This window comes from Ictalurus furcatus, chromosome 4, assembly GCF_023375685.1.
Source record: "Ictalurus furcatus strain D&B chromosome 4, Billie_1.0, whole genome shotgun sequence".
NCBI classification, from domain to species: domain Eukaryota; kingdom Metazoa; phylum Chordata; class Actinopteri; order Siluriformes; family Ictaluridae; genus Ictalurus; species Ictalurus furcatus.
Window position 1 is genome coordinate 33,206,203 of NC_071258.1, and position 25,156 is coordinate 33,231,358.

Consider the following 25,156-nt stretch of genomic DNA (forward strand, 5'->3'; position numbering starts at 1 on the left):
TCGGATAATTTTCTTTCATTTCTCTTCCTCACTCTCACACAGTGTAACACCTCTCTCTCTCTCTCTCTCTCTCTCTCTCTCTCTCTCTCTCTCTGATAAGGTGATCAGGATCAGGGACAGAGAGGGAGTTCGAGTTTAAAATCACAATGGGTTCTGTGTGTGTGGCTGCAGCTGGGTGACGGCTCAAAGACCTGTTTTTGTGTGTGTATTGGAAAACCTCCAAAAATGTAGGGCTAATGGAACTCAAGACTCAGAAAGAGAAGAGACAGAATATGTTAAAAGAATCCTGCAAAAGCAATTAGTCTAAGATAGTCTTCTTTAAAAGTAAAAGGAGACAAACATAGAAAGAATAATCCAGATTAAACTGAAGAAAGACGCAAGGATCGATGCATGGAAGGGGTGGTGTAGGGATGGAAAGCCAGTTTTGCTCTTGTTTAATGACCTATAGTGAATGAATCAGTCTGCGTAATGGACTGGCCAACTTATCACAACTAACTTTCAGTTTAATGGAAATCAGGAAATAATACATGCTTAACTTCTGACCTTTTGCTCCACCCGCAGGAAGTTGCCAAGCTCCTCGGCTGTCAGGTGATCTTTCTTCTCGCTGAAGCACATGAGGAGCAGAAAGAGGTCTCGCCTTAAAGACATCATCTTGTAGAACACGCTGAACTCCTCGAACGTTAGTGTTCCCTGCTGGTCATCTGTATCTGCTTCCTGTAACATCAGACATGACACATGTTGTAAAACAAACATTTGCAATGATGTTTACTGTATACTTGATGTATTTTTTTCATTCATTTGACTAAATCTATCCATATTGAGTCCTATATTGTGTTAAATCTTATTTTCAGCAACATAAAATGATCTGGTCCACGTATAGACACTTTCTTATATGCTGTAACACTGAAAATTTACCAGTTTTCTGAGATTCTCTTGGTTACTGCTGTAATGTTTTCTTAAAATATGTTTTCTCTGAGCCTTTTTTTGCAGCTTTCAAAGGAGGAAGGCTCCACAGGAACATGTGGAGGAACATCCACAGTCTTTCATAAGTCCAAAGACAGACATTGACTGTTTTTATTCTGTATGTTTTGATTTTTGCTTATTGTTTATATATATATATATATATATATATATATATATATATATATATATATATATATATATATATATATATATAAACAATAAGCAAAAATCAAAACATACATATATATATATATATATATATATACACACACATATATATATATATATATATATATATATATATATATATATATATATATATATATATATATATGTGTGTGTGTGTGTGTGTGTATTTTGAACAATATTCTGAAACTATTACATACCATATGTAACTGATCATTTGATGTGATATTACAAAAATGAAATAAAAAATCTGGGTAAAAAAATATTCTTTTCAGAATATTTACTAGCTTACAGGTGATTAAAAAAAAAAAAAGTTTTCTATGAAAAGCAAATGTGTGCTTATATAATTGGCCACTTCTTCATTTGTATTTCTGTAATTGTAAAGGTGTAATTAAATATATATATATATATATATATATATATATATATATATATATATATATATATATATATATATATATATATATATGTGTGTGTGTGTGTGTGTGTGTGTGTGTGTGTGTGTGTGTGTAAAGATTTGCCCATTAGGGTGTGGTACCTGCCAGTAAACAGTGTAAAATGCTAGTTTCCCATGTCCAATGTAACTGAATTTTTTTCCATTCATTCATTCATCTTCAGTAAGCGCTTTATCCTAGGCAGGATCGGGGCCCAAGCATTTATGTGTACAGCAAATCCAGCAGCTCACCTCTGCCAACAAAACCTAAGCTCTGCCTGCTATCTGGCATTAGATTTAGCAAAAAGCAGATATCTGACTCTGTCAGCTGGCATGTTCTTGAGTCAGACCACCGGTCGAGTCGGACTGACAACAGAACATTGTGCCACTAACAGAACAAAAGACTTGGGCTTGAAATCCAGTGAAATCTCCACCCTTTCTTATTACCCCTTATCACTTTTCATCTTCTCTGCCTCGTACCTCCTATTTACCACTTTTCCCATCCTCTGTATTTCTACCCTTCAACCAGTATTTCTCTTATTCTATCCTTTTCTTTCAGTATCTCCCGATTTCTTCCTTAAAGAAAATAAGACTCAATGAGACCAGTAACGCCTTGTTCCCAGTGAGTTATGAATTACCACACAAAAACAAAGGTGCACTTATTTAAAAATTGAACAATAATGAGGGTCGAGGAAAAAAGTGAGCGATATTGTCACAGTTGTTACGGCAGTTGTGCTGTAGCCATCTTGCGTGCACACACATAGTTAAAACGAGTATAAACCTATCCTTAACCTTCCACCTAATACTAAACGCATGTAATCAGACTGAAGCTAAGCTCCCTCCCATCTGATACGTGGTCTCAGTTAAACAACTGGAGTCCTGCAATCAGAGCGGCCTTGGAATAAACTGCAGAAGTTGGGAAGACAAGTTTAGGTGTGTTAAAGCAGCTATAATCAGTCATCAATCTCTCACACGCTCTTTTCTCTCTCTTGAAGTAAATGCGGCCAAAATCATGCAGCTTGTCATGCTAACAAGAACCTGTGAAGCATTAAACTGTCTCCTGAAGACTTCTGTATCAGAAAACTTACAGCTATAGGTTTACCTCTGACTGTTACACTGGAGACTCCTTCCATAAATGTCTCCCAACAGAAAACTTCATCATATCAACAATTAAAGATGTCTGGCATACAAATAAGTAAGCTGTTACTATCCATCCATCCATCTTCTATACCACTTATCCTTCCTTCAGGGACGCAGGGGAACCTGGAGCCTATCCCAGGAAGCATCGGGCACAAGGCAGGGTACACCCTGGACAAGGTGCCAATCCATCGCAGGGCACAATCACATACACACTCACACACTACGGACACTTTGGACTCGCCAATCAGCCTACCATGCATGTCTTTGGACTGGGGGAGGAAACCGGAGTAGCCGGAGGAAACCCCCGCAGCACGGGGAGAACATGCAAACTCCACACACACAGGGCCACGGTGGGAATCGAATCCCCGACCCTGGAGGTGTGAGGCGAACGTGCTAACCACTAAGCCACCATGCACGATCTGTTACTACAGAAACACCTTCTGACCAATCAATAATAATAATAAAGCCTATGCTATTTTTGACAAAGGGATTTTAAGTGGTTTAGACACAGATAAAAATAACATTACTGAACGTGTGGTATTATGTAATCCGTAATCTTGTACATTATTGAATTATACATGTAGTGCCTGCAATACACATTATTATGCTATAATTAAAAAAAAAATAAAAAATCACTGCCAAGGGTATTGAGGTTTTAGGCACTTAAACATGTCTTCCTTTTGAACATGTCAGAAAAAGTTACTGATGGTGACAGTTATTCTTTCTTAAGCACATTTTCTTTTCAAATAAGTTTCCGCTCCTTTACCTGGAACATCTGCTTCACTTTGCGACGGGGCAGGTTGACGTTCATCTTGTGGAGCAGCTGGTAGATCTCATCAATGTTCAAAAGCCCATCTCCATTCTTGTCAGCCTCCTCAAATGTCTGCTTCATCCACTTTCACTCACCGTTAAGGAAAGAAGTCATTTTCAATCATAATGGTTTCTAGTGTTTACCGTCTACAGAGATCTTTAAAAGGGAGACTGGGGGAACAAATTAGGAGCGCGCTGTAATGCCAGGGATATTTACTTTATTTATAAGAATCTTATATGAAAGACACCTTACATGAGGAAAATATACAGAACCTTATTAATATTAATTATTCATGCAAATAAGTACGAAGTTGTAAGCACACAATTCTTTAGAATGACAATCTCCCTTCACTGGCCCAAACCTGTCCCAGCCATGACACTTCCCCGGTGAACAAATTGAGCTCCATGAACACATGGTTTGCCAAGTTTGGAGAGGAAGAACTCTATGGTCCTGCAGAGAGCCGTGAACTCGACCTCATCGGAAACTTTTGGGATGAACTGGAACGACGACTGCACCCCAGGCCTCCTCAGTGCCTGACCTCACTCAATGCTCTTTTAACTGAATCGACACAAATCCCCACAGCCACACTCCAAAATCTAGTGGAACGTCTTGCCTCAATTAATATAACAGCAAAGAGGGGACCAACTCTGTGTTAATGCCTATGATTTTGGAATGGTCACATATGGGTGTGATAGTCAGGTTGTCCACATACTCCTGGCCATGGAGTGTATGTCAAAATCAAAAAAATGACGCCGTCAGTACGCTAGGCAGTGTAGCAATTATGGAACGATTTCAACTGATTTGTTGCACACATGCTTGGTGAACATAACAGTGTGACCTGCTGCCTTTTCAGATTAGCATTTATGTGAAGCATTGTGCATGGCAAGTGTGCAGATTCTGTGTCACAAACCCAGTTAGCTTCACTACACGATGAGCTCATCCCCCTGCCCTCTTTATTCTCGAATACAACAACCTTAATGGATTCAGGGAGGTCTCACCACTGCCTGACCCAGAGTGCTGTCTAAATAAATTATATAGATCAGAGTGCGCGTGTGTGTGTGTGTGTGTGTGTGTGTGTGTGTGTGTGTGTGTAAAGAAAGCCCATCCTCACAATTCCAGCATATATCCAGTTCTCTTCTAATGCATTATCCCAATTGCTGAGGGGGGTTTTAATGTTCCCTTGCCCTTACATGCAGCTCATGCTCTGGATTATGAGGGCAAAGGAACCGTGTCATGATTTTACATCTTACTGCTTTCAAAGCAAATGCTTCACTTCATTCATGTTTACTTAATCCATCTGCTGTAGATTTGTTCACATGATTTGGAAGCGTGAAAGACAAGCAGAGGAGATTGCGTGGGTGTGTACGTGAAGAAAAGTGAAAGATCTGACATTCAGAAAGACAAGGTGGGCTGTGTGAAAATAAATATTTCAGTTCTCATAGCAGGATTCGAAGCAGTCCAGAGAGCAAGCAGGATTAAATCAAGTTAAAGGAATATTCTGTGTTGATAAACCTTATTAGCTTTCCTGTCTACCATATGTGTAAAGTATGCACGAGAATTTTAAGAAATCTGTACTTGTTGTAATAGAAGTCTATGGGTAGCTGTTGACTTTCGTCAAAGCTTCATGTGAAACATATTTATGGAGAACCGTTTGATGAAGTCTTCCAACAAAGGTATTTGTATTATAAGCAGTCCTTACAGAATTCCGAAATTAAGGAGAAAAAATGCTCAATTTTGCTGCAGCTTTTTAAAAAATTTGTGATGCGATGTGCGGAGCTTTTTTTTGCGGAAAACTACTTGAATTGGCGAAATCGCAATTGCACGAAATTGTTTTGCACAATGTCTTTGTTTGGTAGTAAACGAGACCTTTTAGCTGTACGTAGGGCTGGACGATATGACCTCAAATTAAAATCTCGATTAATTGAACATTTTACCTCGATTACGATTAATGAACGATTATTTTTGTCTTTGTTTGTTTTTTGGTTGGTTTTTTTTGGTGGGGGGGGGGAGGGGGGGATTTTTTGCCCTCATAGTTCACTGACAAGGTTTGTACTGTAAATATGCTCAACTATTAAAGTTGGGATATTTGTTTCTAGTGAAAGAGTGCAAACTATTTATGTTTATTTAGTGAATATTTTCAAAAATTGAAATCAAAGCACACATTGCTTGAAATGTAAACGTCTTGTGGAAAAAACTCACATATCCGTTTTAACGTAAAAAGCAAGTTTCCTAAAAAAAATGTAAAAAAGGAGAAAATAAATAACTTGCATCTCTTGCAAACAAAATAAGTTTTAAATTCTGTCACGTGAAAACTCGTATCTCTTGTGAAGAAATATTAGTTGAAATAATGCAATGTGGAAAGTAGAAAATAATAACTTGCATCTCCTGTAAACGAATATTTTAAATATCTTTTCATGACATGTTTTGAACATGTTGGGCAGAAATGTACGTGTTCCCCCAGTTTAGGGGAAAATATGGTCGCGATGGCACGGTGTATCTTGTGTGGAGAGATTTACCGAGATCTTTAAACCCATTGCGCTCCACTGTAGCTATGGGAGCCATATCCTTCAGGATGTAGTAACAAATGGCGTCAATTATTTCTTTCCATCTTCTTGAATCCTTTCCATATTGTGTAGCATTTATAAACGCTTGTGTTATCGACACCTGCTTTGTGGAGGCACTTGTTGCTGGGCGCTTGTCAGTCACTCTGGTTTTTTGAGCCGTAAAAATGCACTGTTCATATTCGGTAACGTGATTGTGCGGCACCACAGATTGGTGGTATTACCTTTGGTCGTTGAAATGGTTTTTCTGCAGTGTTTACATTGGACTTCTTCTTTACTGAAGCCAAAATGCGTCCAAACGACAGACACGGCGTTTTTCTTTGGTACAAGCTGCTCCTGTTGCTCAGTTGACTCGGCGTTTGAGTTCGCCTCCATGCTGCTTCCATGCCGCTGACTGGACGTGGCGGAGTCACGTGACTACACACGCGGTAGTATGTTTTTAAGAGGAAAGTAGTAACAGGATTAAAAAACCGAAATAACTGATTAATCGTCCAGCCCTAGCTGTACATTCGCATGTTCGACGCACATGAATCGAAGGAGGCTTTGGTTGAATATGCATTGTGATGACGTCATATGGCACGTTGTGATGACGCATCTTGGCCCAAATCTGTGGAAAATCTGCGGTAACTTTGAAAATTTGCAGGCTCCTGTGAATATTACGGCGTTTCCTTGATTTTGCGTTCATTTCTGCGATCCCATAATCACAAAATCCTGGAGGGACTGAATAAGCTTTTAACAATATGTGTGTTTGCTTCACTCAGTGAAGGAGCAGGTGCTTATACTTTATCTGTATGCTTGATCCTTGGTCTGTTTTTGCCTTACGTGTATGTCTGCGTATGTGTGTTTTTCTGTATGCAGACATACATACTTTCTTCTTGTTTGCCGCCCAACAAAAAAGCTTCTAGCTCCATGTCACACTCTGTTAGCCATCAAACCAGGAGTCACGCCAGGACCTGCGCCCTTCAGCTTGGAAACAATGTGTGGATGCTTCAGTTGTGTTTGTGAGGAAGCGTGTCACAGGACTGCAGATCTGATTCTTTCAGCCGTTTTGCCAGCTGTGTCAGGAGCCATATTGTGTGTGACTTCACACATGTTCAGCTCATGAGTCACAAAAGGAGACAGAAGACTCAGAAGACACAATCTGGACGTCCTAAAGACTATCTCTCTGTCAGATTATTGGTCTCATGAGCTCTGACTATACACTTCACTTTATGCGTGGTTGACTTCTCATAGTGATAGTCTGACATTTTATTCTATATATAGTTCTTAAAACTACAGACTTTCCTGAACAGAAATATTATCTTTTTTTGCAAGTAAGGTTCTAGCATGTCAAAATCTGGTTACATCCAACAGTGAAAAAAGAGTATTGCATTACATATTTCAACCAACTGTCTCTAATAACAAAATAGGATAATGTGCCTAATGGTGCATAGCTTGCTAGTGGTTAGCTTGCTTGCTAACAATATACCACGTTATCCTAAAGTTAGTTATCTTGAGCTGGTATTTAATTAAATGTATAATTAGCTTAACATTAGCTATGTTATAGCTCCTACTGAAGAGGTCTTATTAGTTCAGCTAACTACCTTATCTAGCTAACACAAAGATAGCTAGTTAGGGTAGCTAATGTTGGTTAGGAGGTGCCAATTTTGGTTCTTTGGAGTTTAAGGTTGCAAATAACTGTACTGTGTGGCTAAGGCTTTTTGACCTCTGTCAAGTAAATCTATAATATTTATGCAAAATAGCAACCGCATATTAAATTGTTGCCCAGCTGCATGTTCAGTAAAGTCCAATACTGCTACCTTGTTTTCCATAACAGTGGCCATAGCCGAACCTATCGGAATATCATAGAAACACCTACAGGTGGTGAGTAGAGAAAGGTAGTACAGTGATGTGTGGTGAAAAACATATCGTAAGTGTTCACACATTACAATCCATTTGTCAAATTGTTAAACGCTAATCAGCCAAAGTAAGTTTCAAGTGAACCAGTATACAATCCAAGCATACAGGATAAGGGCCTTACACTGGGACCGGGTTTGAACTCACAACCTTATGGTCTGAATATAAATTCAGAATTTTAACTGCTGAAATACAACCTCCCTGTACCAATCAGAAAACTAGATCTTCCATTCCTCCACCCATCCACACAACTCATATAAAGGATATTGGTCATGGGTTCGTTGCCTTTTGGCCAATGAGTCCTCATCACTGATGCCCGCCATCAGGTATCTGAGTCCCGTCACCCACGTCCTTGCTTCCTCTGCATTGGATGTCACCAAGTCCAGAGAATCCATGTGGTTGCCATGGTAAATGGTGAAACAGCATCCGGGGTCGAAGTTCCCGTCGGCGTGCCGATGGAAGATATCACTCCGTCGACCTTCGGTAACCTTGTAAAGCGAGTCAATGGTGACTGAGAAAAAGAGCACAGTGACCAGGCCATGTCCGAATCAGTACATCAGTACATCAACACACATCTACAAGCGCAATCTACATTAAAATGACTTACGAGCTGGAAAGCAAACTGTAACTACAATAAGTGCAAGATTATTTTGAGTGTACGATTCGCGCATTGGCTGCAGAAAGGGCGAAGGTGATGTAGAAATGTGTCGTCTGTAATGAAGATATCAGATTCTATCAATGAAGGTAAACAAATATTTGGACAGACACAAACCGGCATCCTATTTTCTCCTGCCCAATTTTTCACTCCTCTGCTGAAGACAATATAAGTGTGTAATGAATCTTATTGCATTTCCCTCTCACACGCACTGTCGCTTTCTCTCGGTCTCTCTCTTATACACCTCCGGCAGAACATCTTTATCAAAATCTTATCACAGACTTATCAGAGGTTCTGTAATTACACTACATCTCTTCATAAACCTAATTCTTGAGTGACATCTGAAATATCACACCAGCTGATAAAATCTGGGGGGTGGGGGGGGTTCCCCATAACATGATCATAATCTTATCTACACATCATCAGTGGAATAGAGCGTTCCTTCATACCAGATCTGTCAGAAGCAACCTCCTTCAGCAGGTAATGAGCTGGACACAATCTGCTCCTTTGTCATTTTTTAATTATGTAAATGGAGGGTAACAAAGAGGCTTATCTTGCACAGACAGACTTTAAATGTGATGACAGACAGGCAAGTTAGAGAGAGAGAGAGATAAAAAAAAAATGAAGTGTGAACTGGGGAGACAGAAAGAGAGCTAAAGATGACAGTCAGTACTTGTCACTGTATTTGGGTTTTACTGCATCTAATGTGTGCTAGGACACAGCAACCAAACCAGAAGACTTCACTGAGCATGGAGAGAAGCGATTATTATTATCTACCCCATGAATCACCTACTCTGCATGATGAACAAAGCACTTACATGGGATAATCCCTGACCCACTCACACCAGCTTAACTTACTGCAGAAAGCCTAAAATAACCATACCTGCATACACTAAGTCACATACATTAGATGTAATGCTTAAGCCCGGCATATGGCATATGCATGTCTATTTCAAAGCCTATGAATGGGGGTCCAAGCACCAAATATGCACCAGCCATAATGTCATACATGTTTTCATTTCAGGGGTCCAAGCACCAAAGATGCAGGAGCCATAACGTCTTAGGGATCCAAGCACCAAAGACGCACTAGCTGTATCATCATCTATATTTTAATTTTAGGGGTGCAAGCACAATCACAATCACGAGCAGTATCCATATCACAATTTATTTATTTTTAAATGCTAGAAATGTACATGTGAAACGGAAACCTATATCAGCTCAGGAAAGCCTATTGAATCTTTGAGGAAAAATTAAAAATTTCACAATGTGCAGCGTTTTCCTAGGCCAGCACACGTGATTAATTCATTAATGTGACTTAAAGACGTTTAAAAATGTTATTAAAATGTTTATATAAAAGCAAAAATGTGCAGACAAGAGAAAGATATATTTAAAAAAAAAAAACTTTTTTAAATGTTAGTGGAATTGAGTGAGAATGTCAGAACTTCTTTTTTTCCTCATTTAAAAGATATCATTTTCTGTGGATGCAAATCATCCTGCATTTGCTGTTGTTTTTTTTGCAGGTGTACACAATAAAAGCTTTAGTAAATCAGGTCCTCTGTGTGTGAATCTGTGTATGAGTAAAAGATTGAGTATGTTTGTGCTTACTCTTGGCTTTCTCACTCTTGCGGGAAGGCCTCCAGCGGATACAAGAGCGATGCTCATCCAGGTAGAAGAGGCGAACCAGGCCCTTGGAGCCATTCTTCAGTTTCACCATCTGAGTGCCTGACTGCATCACACTCATACATCGCTCAACTGCGGAGACACACACACACACACACACACACATACCAGTGTGTTGATAGCAAGGAACAACTGAGTTAAAAATAGATGCAGCAATTTCTACCCAAATTAGAATGAAAACCCAAAATATTTGACTGCAGGACTATTTCAGAGATGGAGATTGAAACAAGGACAGGTTATTTTTTTTAGTCAATAGATCGACGGGTGTCTTCATGATTCCGATATGGACGGGACGGTAATTGGCCACAATCTGCAGATACGCTAAGAGTGAGAGCTGTGTGTCACGTACAGGATGGAGGTAATTATGGACGGGCCTGTGGAACGAACACAAATCTGACAGAATAACACACCAGATTCCAGAAATGGAAAGACGAGGACAGATATCCACGGAGAACTCCACCTGACGCAATGCTGCAGAATTCGCCTGCAACCCTAACAGTGCATAACGAGGCATCTACCGAGAGCCAAACTCACATTTAGCTTCACAAGCACTGAAAGTTCTCCCAGCTTCAAAACGTAAATAACCTCTGCTTCTCTGTGAAAAGAGATTGTGGAGGGCAGCATATGCAGTACTAGAGAGAGAGAGAGAGAGAGTACTAAAGTGAGTAATGCTTGTCTGTGCCCTTTTGCAGACCGACTTCATTCAGAGCTTGGTTTCTCTGAAGTCTTTTACTCAGAAGAGCAACAGTACTGATAAAGAGGACGATCTGAGACGCTGCTTCTGTACGCATACCCAGAAATACCCCCTGAATATAAAGTGTTACTTCAGAATGGATTCTCATGGATGGACAGTATTTTTTCAAATCATGACACACAGATATGATCATAGTCAGATGTGTGAGAAAGAGATGAAGGTAGAAAGGAATTAATTGAGGTACTAAAATGCACAGAAACACACCGAGCAAAACATTCACTCACTGGCTTTTTACTTTTTATTTTTTCGACAACAAGGATAAATCTGATCATCATTTACAAACTTGTCTGCAGATTAGAGAACAAATAAATGTCTATCTTTTATTTTTATTTTATTTTTATTTTATTTTTTTTGGGGGGGGGGGATAATAATTAAATTAATAATCATTTATAATCAAACCATAATTATTTGATTACATATAATTGATTAGATTAGATTCTCTCACTGTATCTCTCCTGATTTGCTGCTGGTTCTTGCCTGCTATTGTATGGTCAGACTTCTTTCATGCCTAAAGTTGTGGTGTGATGATGTCTGATGAAGTGTCTGATTAGCTGGCATAAATTTCCTGCCAATTCTGACCTGATACCCCGGACATAGCACTGACTGTGGATTACTCACAATATTATAGAACATGGATTTATCTATTTATATTTATATAAATATTAAATATTTATATATTTATATATCTATTTAGCAACAAGAACTTGATCTGAATTATTTTAAGGAAGCCTTAGTGAGGAATGAAACAGGCAATTATCTACACACACACACACACACACACACACACACACACACACACACACACACACAATTTTCTCATGAAGTGTTACAGAAGTGGGAGCTCAAAATCTTTTGCTGGAGGCGAGAGGAGATTACTCATCAACACTTAATAGTCTTTCCCTCCTAGCCACACATGGCGGCTGTGAAAACAAGCCTATGTATGTATGTAGGTATGTTTGTATGCATGCATGCATGCATGCACAGGGTGGCTTAGTGGTTAGAACATTCACCTCACGCCTCCAGGGTTGAGGGTTCGATTCTTGCTGCTGCCCTGCATGTGTGGAGTTTGCATGTTCTCCCCGTGCTGCGGGGGTTTCCTCCGGGTTTCCTCCCCCAGTCCAAAGACATGCATGGTAGGCTGATTGGCATTTCCGTAGTGTATGAATGGGTGTGTGAATGTGTATGTGATTGTGCCCTGTGATGGACTGGCACCCAGGGTGTCCAGGGTGTACCCTGCCTTGTGCCCCATGCTCCCTGGGATAGGCTCCAGGCTCCCCAAGACCCAGTAGGATATGTATACATACATACATACATACATACATATATATACACACATTATATATATATATATATATATATATATATATATATAAATGCATGTACTGTATAGTCACAGACACACACACACACACACACATACAAACGCATTCCTCCAGGCCTGACCCGGTACATCTAGTCGAGTTTTAGCAAGGTTTAATGGCAATAGACAGCTACATTGTCACCTAGCCACTACACATCAGTGTAAACATGCAGGCAAATAAAGCAAGTGAAGCAAGAGACAGAGAGAGACAAGGTAAGACAAATGGACACGAGCAAGATGAGCAAGAGAACAAGAACTACAAAGATATATGACACATGAAGATATAACTGACTGTGTGTGTGAAAGAGAAGAAAAACTCACCAAGAATTTAGATTTATGCATGAATGAGCTTGATACCTAAATATAAGAAAAGAAAAACCTTTACATTCTACCAAAGGCCAACCCAGATGCTTTCACACTTGCCTTTTTTTCTAAAGAATTTTCATTTTCTTAAACTAAAAAATCAGCTCATAATCCATGCATGCTATAACCATCACAACACTCGTATTAATCCTAAGTAGTAACAGCTAACTAGCCTAATTTGCTATCTATTCATTCTTTCATCTTCAGTGACCCGTTTACCCTGGGAACCCTGAGCGTGTTTGCATTCCTCACAACTTTTATCTGACTTTTTACCTCAAAGGATTACATGTAAAGCGTGCACTGAATTTAGACAAAAACGTACCTCAACTAGGTAGACTGGATATAGAGTGACAGGGTGGCAAACAGAGAGAGAAAGGGACAGGATGAATGAGCATGAGTGTGTGTTAAGCAGAATTGTCTTTCACACCCTCGTCTATGCCAGATTGTAGACTAGAGCCCAGTCTGTAGAGAACAAATAGCAAAAAGAAAGAGTGTTCTCTCTCCCTATCTCGCTTTTAAAACATGCATATGCAACAAACAATGAGATAATGTCTAAAAGGATTTCACTTATTAACTGCCGGGCCTTAATGGGCAGTCTTAGGCTCCTCTGAGGCGGGGAAGGCAGAATTTTCATGTATCTTTATCACTCAAACGCTGACAAATTACTGATACAATGAACACCATGACTTGAAGTAAAAATCATCCTGATTAAAATGTATGAGAGAGTAAAAAATATTGAGTGAGAAGGGGAGAGGTAAGACTGATTTAATTTTCATTTTGTCTGCACATTTAGAAATTTCTCCTAAGGAGGAACCAGACTTGTGTTGGTACACATTTTTTCACTAGGTCTTGGCTGAGTTGCTTGGATTTTTTTTTTATGTTATCAAGGGCTAAAAGGCACTAGCTCTAAATACAGCCAGGTGTGCACTCCCAATAAACCCCTAATTATGACAATTGGCCAATCAGAAGCTTTTAAAAGTCATTGCATCAATCTCTGGAATCTGCCAGACTATTTAAAGAGACAGTCATCTTGGTGTATCTAGACTTTTGACCCACTGGAATTCTGACATCTACCAAATGCCATAAAAGATATAGCAAAATATAGTTGAATTAAATCAGTCGACTAAAGTGATTGTTTTAAAATTACTTCTGATGTGATTAAAAGTAAATGCCCTAACCGACTTGCTGAAAGAAATGTATGGTAACATGAAATTATTATGTTTCCACATACATATAAACTTTCATCTTGTTATTGTTTAATTAAAAAAAACACACACAAAAAACAGATGAAAAAAACATGTCTACAATCTACAATCTAACAGCTTGGCGAGCCAGCCAGGAGGTTAGAAAATTGCAATCTAACAAAGGACACAAGGTTAGCGCATATGCCATGTTTTCAACTATATACAGTCACAGACTGCTGAAACATTATTGCAAGCATATCACCTGCCATTTCACATTATGTCACAAGAATAATGTGTAAGAATTAAAAAATACATAAGAACATTTTCAGCACCATTTCCAAATGTACCCAGTGCAATATGTACAACTCATATTTAAAACCTGTCTAAAACAAAAGACAGATAGGTTGCTGACCTAGCAAAAACAATAAATCTACAACCTAATAGTTTGGTGAGCCAGCCAGGAGTGAGAAATAGATACATAGTCAACTTGCACAACAGGTTTTAAGTGTAATACTATAACTAATGAAACAATTGAGCATATTATTATATAACACATTATTATGAACTTATGGTAAGAAATCAAACAATTACATAACTTTAATCATTTTTCAGCTTAGCAGAGTTTCCAAATGTAATAAATTTTATCCTGGTATCCAAAATGTAAATTACCAGTACTTTCAGCTTGTGCGACTTAAAAAAAAAAAAAAAAAAAAAAACGAATAAATATCACTGCAGAATCTTCTAAATCTAATGTTTGTTTATTTACAAGAACACATCAAAGCATATATATTGTACTAGCCATGTGTTAATTAAAAACTGGCTAATAACAAAATACTGACAGTTATAACAATAAAAATTCCAGTTTGGTGAGCCAGCCAGGAGCATGAAAACTGCAAACCAAAATCAGTTTTCATACAAAAACATATGAGCAAAATAGGTTTATGTCATAATGGCCAAGCTGTACCTATGTTCTTTTGCATACATCACTTACAAATGGGCTGTGCCCAATAGCTAAATATAAAGTTAGCAGTTTTTACTGAAAATCTTTTATATTCTCATAGTGAATTTAAATAAACTCCTTGTAGTTTAACTGAGCATGTCCTTAGTCTTGATACATAGTAGAGTTTTGTACTTTTAAGGTCTGATTACCAATTAATTATTTCAGTGTAGTTTTTAACCTGTCACAACTTCTTCATATGGTATGATTAACCACATACTAAACACACATTTTTCGCCTGTGGTTCCTGGCTTTAATTAGTAATGTGTCATAGGATTTTGTGAAGAGATTATGAAGGTATGCAAGGAGTCTGAGTAATCCTGACTCTAACACATACATCAGAAATACACACAGGCTAGTCCAAACTGGGCTTCATATGAGATCTTCGATACTATCTGCATATTAAAGCACCTATGAGAGCACTCGAATGCTTAAAGAAGAATGAAAGTAGCCTAAAAACAACATTTTCAGATGCACTATATTTCCACACCCTCATTATCCTCTTCTCCTTTTTTTCTGTCTTTTCTTTATGTTCTATTTTTTCCCTTGCTGTCTTCACTATTTTCATTGTTAGCCAGTTCCTCTCTAGTTCATTTAATCCTAATTAGCCTCATGTTGAGAAAACCTTCATGCCTGATTACTGCCAGGCCACAGTGGGGCTGCAACCCATATCACGAGGGAGCAAGACAGGGGAGGCAAAGCATTCATCCGGCTGCAAAGAGATACGAGACCCTGGGGAAGAGGATTCCACTGAACCCCACTGATTTCTCCATTATTCAGAGATCTCAGACAATGTGTAAGTGAGAAAGATAAAAAAGTAGATCAGCCTGACATGCTGAATTGAGTGTCAAGAATTTCACAAATGCTAGCATCTTTCAGCTTAACACACTTCTGGTGTGCGTTTAGTACACAATATTAGCAAGGTGTCATTAATGTCTGCCCTGAGTTCCTGTGTAAAAATACATGCAAAACTGAAATACAAGCAAAAAAATATGCAATCTGATTTACTAACAGGCTCGATGGAGGACTTTCACTTGACCAAAATTGTGAGTATTGTCCATTCTGCATTTGTGCCCTAATGAATATCGAATATGTGGTGTCTCTACATACAAGTGCAAAATACACAGTGGTGTTAAATTGAAATGGGATATACAGTTTGATTTAGTACAGCCTAAAACATCTGGAACAAAGTCTGCATGTGGAAATAAAAAAAAAAACTGAAGGGCAGGTATTAAATATGCAGAAGCCCATTTCTGTCAGTTGAATGCAAAATGATATCATTTACTAAGTCTTATAGCATTTTACTGTTTAATAAATTATGCCTCAGTGTCTCAAAACAATTGGAAAGGTTCTCAAAAAGCTGACATTATTAATTTGGTAGCATTAGTTATTCGCCACACATTCACACCTTCGATGCTAACAGCATTTAAATAGCAGCCTTTGATAAGAATGTCATTCCATTTCCCATGAACAAATGTGCACTTTTTTTTACACAAGGTCCATATCTACTCCTGTCTACATGCGTTTATTTTACATTCATATCATAATTTTGAACAGTACTTTGATATAAAATGTAAGACAGTGTTACAGTTTCAATTGGACACTTAGACTGATCCGAACTAGTCACGGCTATCAAGAACAAATAATATTTGCAAACACATCATTTACATATTGTTTTCTAACTCTAATTTGCACATTCATTTCATCCCTCCAGCCATCCATCTATTTTCTGTACGGCTTATCCTTACTGCGTCGCAGGGAGCCTGGCCCAAGGCAGGGTACACCGTGGACAGGGTGCCAATCCATCACAGGGGACAATCACACACACACATTCCTACACTACGGACATGCCAATCAACCTACAATGCATGTCTTTGGACTGGGGGACGAAACCAGAATGCCCGGAGGAAACCCCCAAAGCACGGGGAGAACATGCAAACTCAGGGCTGTGGTGGGACTTGAACCATCAACCCTGGAGGTGTGAGGCAAACGAGCTAACCACTAAGCAACCGTTCCCCCCACATTCATTTCATGCATAGCGCTTTTAACAATGGATATTTAAAGAAATATATCAATTTTAAACATCAAATTAGTACTCATCATTTGTGAACTTAGTAAATCAGGGCCTCATTGTAGATTCGTGTCTCTGCCTGTGGGCCTGGTGGGGTAAAGGTCTCTAAAGGTTATAATAATCTTTATAATCTCTTGGTTTCCTGTACATGTGGTGCCATCAATCAATCAGACTTTATTAGATTTTTTTGCACTCAGTTCCAACAGTGCAAACCCCATAACGGCTGCTTTTGCTATTATTAGGTAAGTAAATCTAGAGGTAGGTTTTTTACTGGTCTATAATGGTGTAAAACATAAACACTGGGTATAGATTTCCTGTCTATGAACACTGGCTGAGAAATGTATTTCTCATAAATGATGACTGCTCTAGCTCTATGAACTGCTCAAGTGGAAAAGAATCAGTAATGGCCATTCCTACTACAGTACAATTTATTTAAGCTCAGTTAACTTGTGAAAAGTGAATTTTGCTGCATAAGGCAAATAGTACTAACTGAGGGAAGAGAGAAAACCCAGAGTATAAATTAAATGTGGGAATTGTATCTGACTCAAAAAGAAATTGATAAGATATAGACAAAAAAAAAAAAAGAAATAGACAAAAATATAGTTGGGATAGACAGTAATTGAGATAAGGGTGAGCGCTGTGATTTTGAATTCTATTTTTATTTTTGGGAAAGGAGAGAGTAGTGAAAAGTCCCCATCAGGGCTGCATGGCTTTTAAGAGAGCGTCAAAACAGAAAAGAGAATGATACAGAGAGACAGAGTGTAAGAGAGAGAGAGAAAGAGAGAAACAGATCGACCAAGAGACCCAAAAAGGAAGACAAAGAGAGTGAGGCAGAGTGACAGAGCTGGGAGAGAGAGAGAGAGAGAGAGAGGAACGTCAAAAGAAAGCGAGAGATGGGGAGATCGAGATAAAGAAAGAGTGAGACAGAGACAGACAAAGAGAGAGACAGACAGAGAGACCAAGAGAGACAGAAAGAGAGACAGAGAGAGAGAGATATAGAGACATATGATTAATCAAACAAAAGAGAGGGATGGGGAAAGAGAGATGGAGGGAAAGAGTGAGATAACGAAAAAGTGCAAGAGAGGCAGACAGAGAGAGACAGTAAAAGGTACCAAGAAAAACAGAATGAGAGACAGAGAGAATGAGACAGAAAGACAGATGAGCACTGACAGAAGCAGAGAGATGGGGAGAGAGAGTGAAAGAGAGACAGAACGAGAGACATGGAGAGAGTGAGACGGAGAGAGAGGATCATTGAATGAACGAGGGAGGTGTAGAGAAAGAGAGAGATAAAGAGAGAGTAAGCAAGAGAGACAGAGAGGGAGACGGGAAAAGAGGGATGACAGATGAAAGCGTTCTCTAAGGAGTCTTACAGGATAATATCAAACACTGAATAATTGCCTTGTGAAGATTCTCTGTGATGCCCGGATCAACAAAGCGCAGAGCCTCAGAAGCATCAGAGCGGAAACACACAACAGAGCACATGCATTATGCAGACACACACCTGCGCATAGCCTGTACTGCTCCGCACACACACTCACACACACACACACACACATACACACACACACATTATCACCTATCATACTTAAAAGTACAGTCAAACTGTATATATATATATATATATATATGTGTGTGTGTGTGTGCGTGTGTGTGTCTACAAATGTCTATTTCTGCTAACACCTAATATTTCTGTATTAGACGCTTGACTGTAAGGGAGGAAACAGATACCCACCGGTGTGCAAACGACTCGCCTATTCTTATTCATAGTGGCTTTCGCTAGCAATCAAGATGGATGCTAGCTAGCAGGAAAAATCTGCTTTGATCTTGTAGCTATGAGAAGCTGTCGCTAACACACAAAAAAAATATGACAAAGCACATATCTTATTATTATAGTTATAAAAGCAAAGCAACAGTGTTATCAGTTGACTGTTTATGATTTAGTGCTGGCCATCAGTGTGTTAGCATTAGCGTTAGCATTAGCATTCGCTGAATAGACTTTCAACTCGAGCGGCAGTGTTTTGTAGCTTATTGGACTACATTTTGCTACGTTTTCGTCAACTGGCATTACACTCGAGGTTTTTGAACGTTTGTTCGGGAATATAAAACAGGGAAGCGGAATCATAACCTACGATTCCAAATCAAACGGATGTATCTCGCAACAAGACAACAATCCACAGCATAATCATCCATCCATCCATCTTCTATACCACTTTATCCTTTTCAGGGTCACGGGGAACCTGGAGCCTATCCCAGGGAGCATCGGGCACAAGGCGGGGTACACCATGGACAGGGTGTCAATAAATCGCAGGGCACAATCACATACACACTCACACACCCATTCATACACTACGGACACTTTGGACACGCCAATCAGCCTACCATGCATGTCTTTGGACTGGGGGAGGAAACCGGAGTACCCGGAGGAAACCCCCACAGCACGGGGAGAACATGCGAACATGCTAACCACTAAGCCACCGTGCGCCCCACAGCATAATTAACCGGGGGGGGGATCTATGGTCTAAGAGGAAGCTTTGCTTCAAGCTTCTCCGTCCTCAGAGCTAATTTTAAAAAGGCAGTGTTTGACATCTGGCACAGTTCCAACAGAGATTCCAGAAGAAAGCTCAAATATTTGCCAAGCAATCTGGCAGAGTCTGAACAGACATGTCAGGAAGAACGTGGGGAGCAGATGAATATTATAATATTAGATAATATTAACTCAGAGGATATGAAGGAAGTTGGACGCAGTTACAGTATAAAGGCCGAGAGTGGGCAAACAAGTTATAGATATTTATATCGCAGTCAGAAAGAGAAATGCGAAGTTTATGTTAATATATTTGCTTGCACTATGTGACGTTTTTTTTTTTTTTCTTGTGATAATAAAATCAATGCACTGAAGCCCTGATTTACAAAGATCCCAAATAACATGTGTGTACAAGGAGTGACAAATCTGATTGGCTTAAATGATTCTCATAGCATGTGTGGTCCGACATTTCCATAGTTCCCCAGTCACACTTACTTCCTACCTGCAATTAGTTCCCATTTAAGAAGTCGCTACACACCAATGAGAGACAAACACACAGGCAGCTTGTCACTTTTTGAACACAGCACGAGTTAAACATGGAAAACCGGAGAACATGTGTTTATAGTTTGCAAAACCAGAGTTTGCATGTGTTTATAGTAAATCGGTAGCCTAGAGATCGTGGTAGAAAATCAGTCCCTCCAGGATTTTGTGCTTTTACGAAATTGTGCGAAATCTGCAATATTCGGAGCCCTTGCAATTTTTTTTCAAATTACCGCAGATTTGGACCAAGACGCATCGTGGCATCATCACAAAGTTCATTCAGCCAAAGCCCTCTTTGATTCATGTGCGTCGAACATGAGTACAGCTAAAAGGTCTCATTTACCAACAAACATCACTGTGAAAGACCCAATTGCAATTTCACCAATTCAAGTAGTTTTCCGCAAAAAATTAAAAAAGCACAAAAAATTCCACAAATTGCATAGCAAATTTTTTTGGCGGGGAAACCACAGTAAAATCAAGCATTTTTGGCCCCAACAATCACAAAAAAAAAAAAAAACCATTGTGAAATCCTGTACAGACTGTAAAATATATCTCATGGAAATGCAAAAGTTTGCGCTCAACTGTAAATATTAAAATGTATTTCAACTGACTTTTATCCATCCTTGATAATTCCTCAATCATTTGCGGCAAGGAAACACAGACTAAGAGAATATGCAGAAACAGTACAGCCGTTAAGCAGCTGATTCTCAGACATATCAAACTCTCACGGTATGAAACACTGAGCTATTTCCATACAGGGTCCTCTCTGAGTCATTGGCAAGACACAGAAATGTTTAGTAACATAGCTCTTAGGAGTCCTGCGAGTCTAGAACATCTCCTCACAACACATGCACACAAATAAACCAAGAGTGAAAAAGAACGGAGCTATAAATAACACGAAATAGACTCCTGCTTGCATTGTTCCTCCCCAAACAGCGTATGATAGTGCGGCGCTCCTGCTGCTCCTTTCCTGTCATCTTTTAGACACAGATTATCTATTCACCATCACAATCCCAGTCATTAACCAACGTTCCTAACTGCTGCTCAATTAAACCCAAAGAAACATCAAGCTCACAAGTGTGCAATCTGCGTCACACGCATGGCAACAAGTAATAAGATGCTCTTGGAAGCTTTAGATAGATCTCAAAAGGCTTGCTTGTATGTTTTTTTGCTATAAAGCACATGGTTGCAATTAACGCCATCTGTTCAGTATGGCCACAGCGTAAAGCTATTAGACGGCAACAGTTGGCAAGAAAATCACCCTGGAAGAAATTTATGGAGACAATTTCAAGGAATACATCCGCATATGTGCAGTGCCGAGTAGGAAAAAGCAAACGGTTTATTTCTCCACTTCTGTCTCATTACCTCCAATCATTGCAAGCTAAGTGAAATATAGTTAGTATGAAAAGAAAGTTAAAGTAAACGAAAGCAAATCCAAAGAAGTCACCATAAATAGCAATTAAGATTTATATTTACAGTATTTATAGATATGGCTTGTGTTATAATGAGCAAGAATTTATATCTAAAAATAAATAAATAAAAGTTTTTTTTAAAAAAAAAAAAACACTTTCCATACATAAACTCCCAAATTAACGTAACTACACTCACCCAGATAAGTCAGACGGCACTTTTGTGGCACGGCCACACTTCCCCCAACATAATACAACCTCCGTGCCAGCAGAGAAGCAACGTTGGCCACGACTGATCGCTCAGCCATCACTGAGAACAGCTCCATGCCCTCAGGACCGGATCCGAACCGGTGCCACATCCCTGAGCAAACGTGGACCCTAGCCTGCACCTCTAACCGCCCGCTCACACCCACTGTTTTACCCACAATCCCTCAGTCCATGTCTTTGGTCATCTGCACTCTTGTATCTCCCTCACAAATGCTATTTATGCAGAGCCTTTGAACCTTTGAGGATGGAGCGAGCAAAGGCAAGCAGGGATCTGAAGATCTAATTCATTGTTTTAGGGGGGAAAAAAGGCATAATAGTCCCGCTGGGGAGCGAGACAGATAAAGTGGGTGAAAGAGGGGATGATTTTCAGCAGAAATCATACATAGAACAAAAGAGGTAAGGAGATAAACGGATAAGCACATACAGTGTCGTCCACTAATATTGGCACCCTTGGTAAATATGAGCAAACAAGGCTGTGAAAAATTGTCTTTATTATTTAATCTTTTAATCTTTTGTTCAAAAAAATCACAAAAATACTCTGCTCTCATGGCTATCAAACAATTGCAAACAAAACACAGGTTCATCCCAAAAAAAATCTTTGTTAAATATAGGTGTGCAACAATTATTTAGACAGTTTTAGTCAATACTTTGTGCTAGCTCCTTTTGCCAAGATAACAGCTCTGAGTCTTCTCCTATAACGCCTGATGAGGTTGGAGAATAGATGGCGAGGGATCTGAGACCGTTCCTCCGTACAGAATCTCTCCAGATCCTTCACATTTCAAGGTCCACGCTGGTGGACTCTCCTCTTCAGTTCACCCCACAGGTTTTCTATGGGGTTCAGGTCAGGGGACTGGGATGGTCATGGCAGGACCTTGATTTTGTGGTCAGTAAACCATTTTTGTGTTGATTTTGATGTATGTTTTGGATCATCGTCCTGCTGGAAGATCCAACCACGGCCCATTTGAAGCTTTCTGGCAGAGGCGGTCAGGTTCTCATTTAATATCTATTGATATCTGAGTCCATGATGCCATGTATCCTAACAAAATGTCCAGGTCCTCTGGCAGAAAAACAGTCCCAAAACATTAAAGATCCACCTCCATATGTAACCATGGGCATGAGGTACTTTTCCATATTTCTACCTCTCTGTGTGCTCCAAAACCACCTCTGGTGTTTATTACCAAAAAGCTCTATTTTGGTTTCATCTGACCATAGAACCCGATCCCATTTGACGTTCCAGTAGTGTCTGGCAAACTGAAGACGCTTGAGTTTTTGTTTTTTTTTCTTGAAACCCTTCCAAACAACTTGAGGTGATGTAGGTGACTTCAGATTGTAGTTTTGGAAACTTTCTGACCCCAAGACGCAACTATCATCTGCAATTCTCCATCTGTGATCCTTGGAGATTTTTTGTGAAGCTCAACAACCTTTTGCCACACATCACAGCTACATTCCTTGGTCTTACCCATGGTTATGAATGAATAAGGAAATTTGCCCTGTGTGTTACCTCATATTTATACTCCTGTGAAACAGGAAGTCATGGTTGAACAATTTCCTGTTCCTAGTCACCCAGTTGTACTAAAAAAAAATTAAATATCAATGGGAATATACTTCAAATGTATTTTTCTCATGTGAATTCATAGGGGTGCCAATAATTGTTGCACACCTATATTTAACAAAAATATTTTTTGATAAACCTGTGTTTGTTTGTTAATTTTTTGAACAAAATATCAAAAGGTTAAACAATAAAAACACAAATTTTCACAGCCTTCTTTGCTCATATTTACCAGGGGTGCCAATATTAGTAGAGGGCACTGTATCTACAATTTGCACTTTTTTCTGGTACTTTTTTTTACAGGTTTGCACGTTTTACACACACATGATTACAGATGAGTAAGAAATAAGAACTAAAGCTTTAATTTGACCAACAGCGCACAGTTTTAAATCTAAATATGACAGACCGACAAAAATTCCGTCCAAATCCAGCCCTGATTTGAACTCTGTGTTTCCACTCTACCTCGTTCACCTCCGTCCTCTCACCCCTGTATACAACGTGCCAAGAAGAGATTCAAAGATTAAAAACAAGAATTCTGTCATGCATTCCTTGGAGATTCTGTACATGTAGTGTTATTATTGTTGATCACTGAACTTACAGTATCTCCGAGATGAAAACTGAACAATTGAAGAAAGATCCATAATGTTTTATACTCTGGGATTTTGATTTATTAGAAGCGTAGTCGTGTTATTAAATGTGGAACCGCTGCACGCTAGAGGCTCTGTCGTAGCTGTAAGATAGTTTCAACCATTGCAGAACTTTCATTTAGTCAATACACAATGAATGAAAAGGAGGGAGGCTTTAGTAAGCTTTAAAATGGCAATGTAATCATTTAAGAAGGAATTGGCACTTAGGAAGTTACTGCATTGGCGTTTTTAAGAACATATTAGGGAAATCTGAGGTCAAAAAGCCCCAAATCTTTACCTTTTATTGACTAAACCTGTTCAGTTTCAGCTGACTTAAATTACGGTCATTTTTCATCAATTAAATTTAGCCTAAAAGTAACACTTACCAATGAACAAAATGTATTAATTACAATAATATGAAAAAATTTTACCATCTATGTCATACCAAGTTAAAAAGATTTAAGGCTACGAAGGACAATTAAAGTCAAGTTCCACCAAGAAATAATGAAACACAAAACCATTTAGCATGTCCATCCATCCATCCATCCATCTTCTATACCGCTTATCCTCTTCAGGGTCAGGGGGAACCTGGAGCCTATCCCGGGGAGCATGGGGCACAAGGCGGGGTACACCCTGGACAGGGTGCCAATCCATCACAGGCACAATCACATACACACTCACACACCCATTCATACACTACAGACACTTTAGACACGCCAATCAGCCTACCATGCATGTCTTTGGACTGGGGGAGGAAACCGGAGTACCCGGAGGAAATCGAACCCCCGACCCTGGAGGTGTGAGGCGAACGTGCTAACCACTAAGCCACTATGCGCCCCCATTTAGCATGTCAATGTAAAACAACTAATTTATTTAATTGACTAATTAGGGTTAAACCGATATGTAGGAGAAAGGAAATCCTCAAACGTCCAATGTTGTGCACATTCACGAAGAATGTTCACTCGTGTCACCGTATACCCAATATGAATTTCAAGAAAATAGAGAGATAAATGAGAAAATAATTCAAATCAGGACCGACAAACTATCACGATTATCAGAATAAATTAATTAATTAAGCTTTAATGAGTACAGCTGATCTGTAGGTTGCACTGTCGTTAATGATAATTAAGTAGCATGATTCATACCAAACATGATTAATTGAATATTTAATCAGTATATCTAGAGCAATT

The 25,156-nt window shown here is 39.1% G+C and overlaps 1 protein-coding gene across 1 annotated transcript in view; it reads right to left on the bottom strand.

Annotated features, from left to right (window-relative positions):
• The window catches only part of plch1 (phospholipase C, eta 1), a 54,463-nt gene extending 32,306 nt beyond the window's left edge, over positions 1–22,157 (bottom strand). The window contains exons 1-5 of the mRNA XM_053623689.1: positions 21,724–22,157; positions 10,251–10,397; positions 8,230–8,501; positions 3,489–3,617; positions 544–714 (exon numbers count right to left, since the gene is read on the bottom strand). Coding sequence (XP_053479664.1) covers positions 544–714; positions 3,489–3,617; positions 8,230–8,501; positions 10,251–10,397; positions 21,724–21,883 — 879 coding nt within the window. The 5' untranslated portion in view covers positions 21,884–22,157. The remainder of the gene's footprint in view (positions 1–543; positions 715–3,488; positions 3,618–8,229; positions 8,502–10,250; positions 10,398–21,723) is intronic.
• Between the last annotated feature and the right edge of the window lie 2,999 nt (positions 22,158–25,156).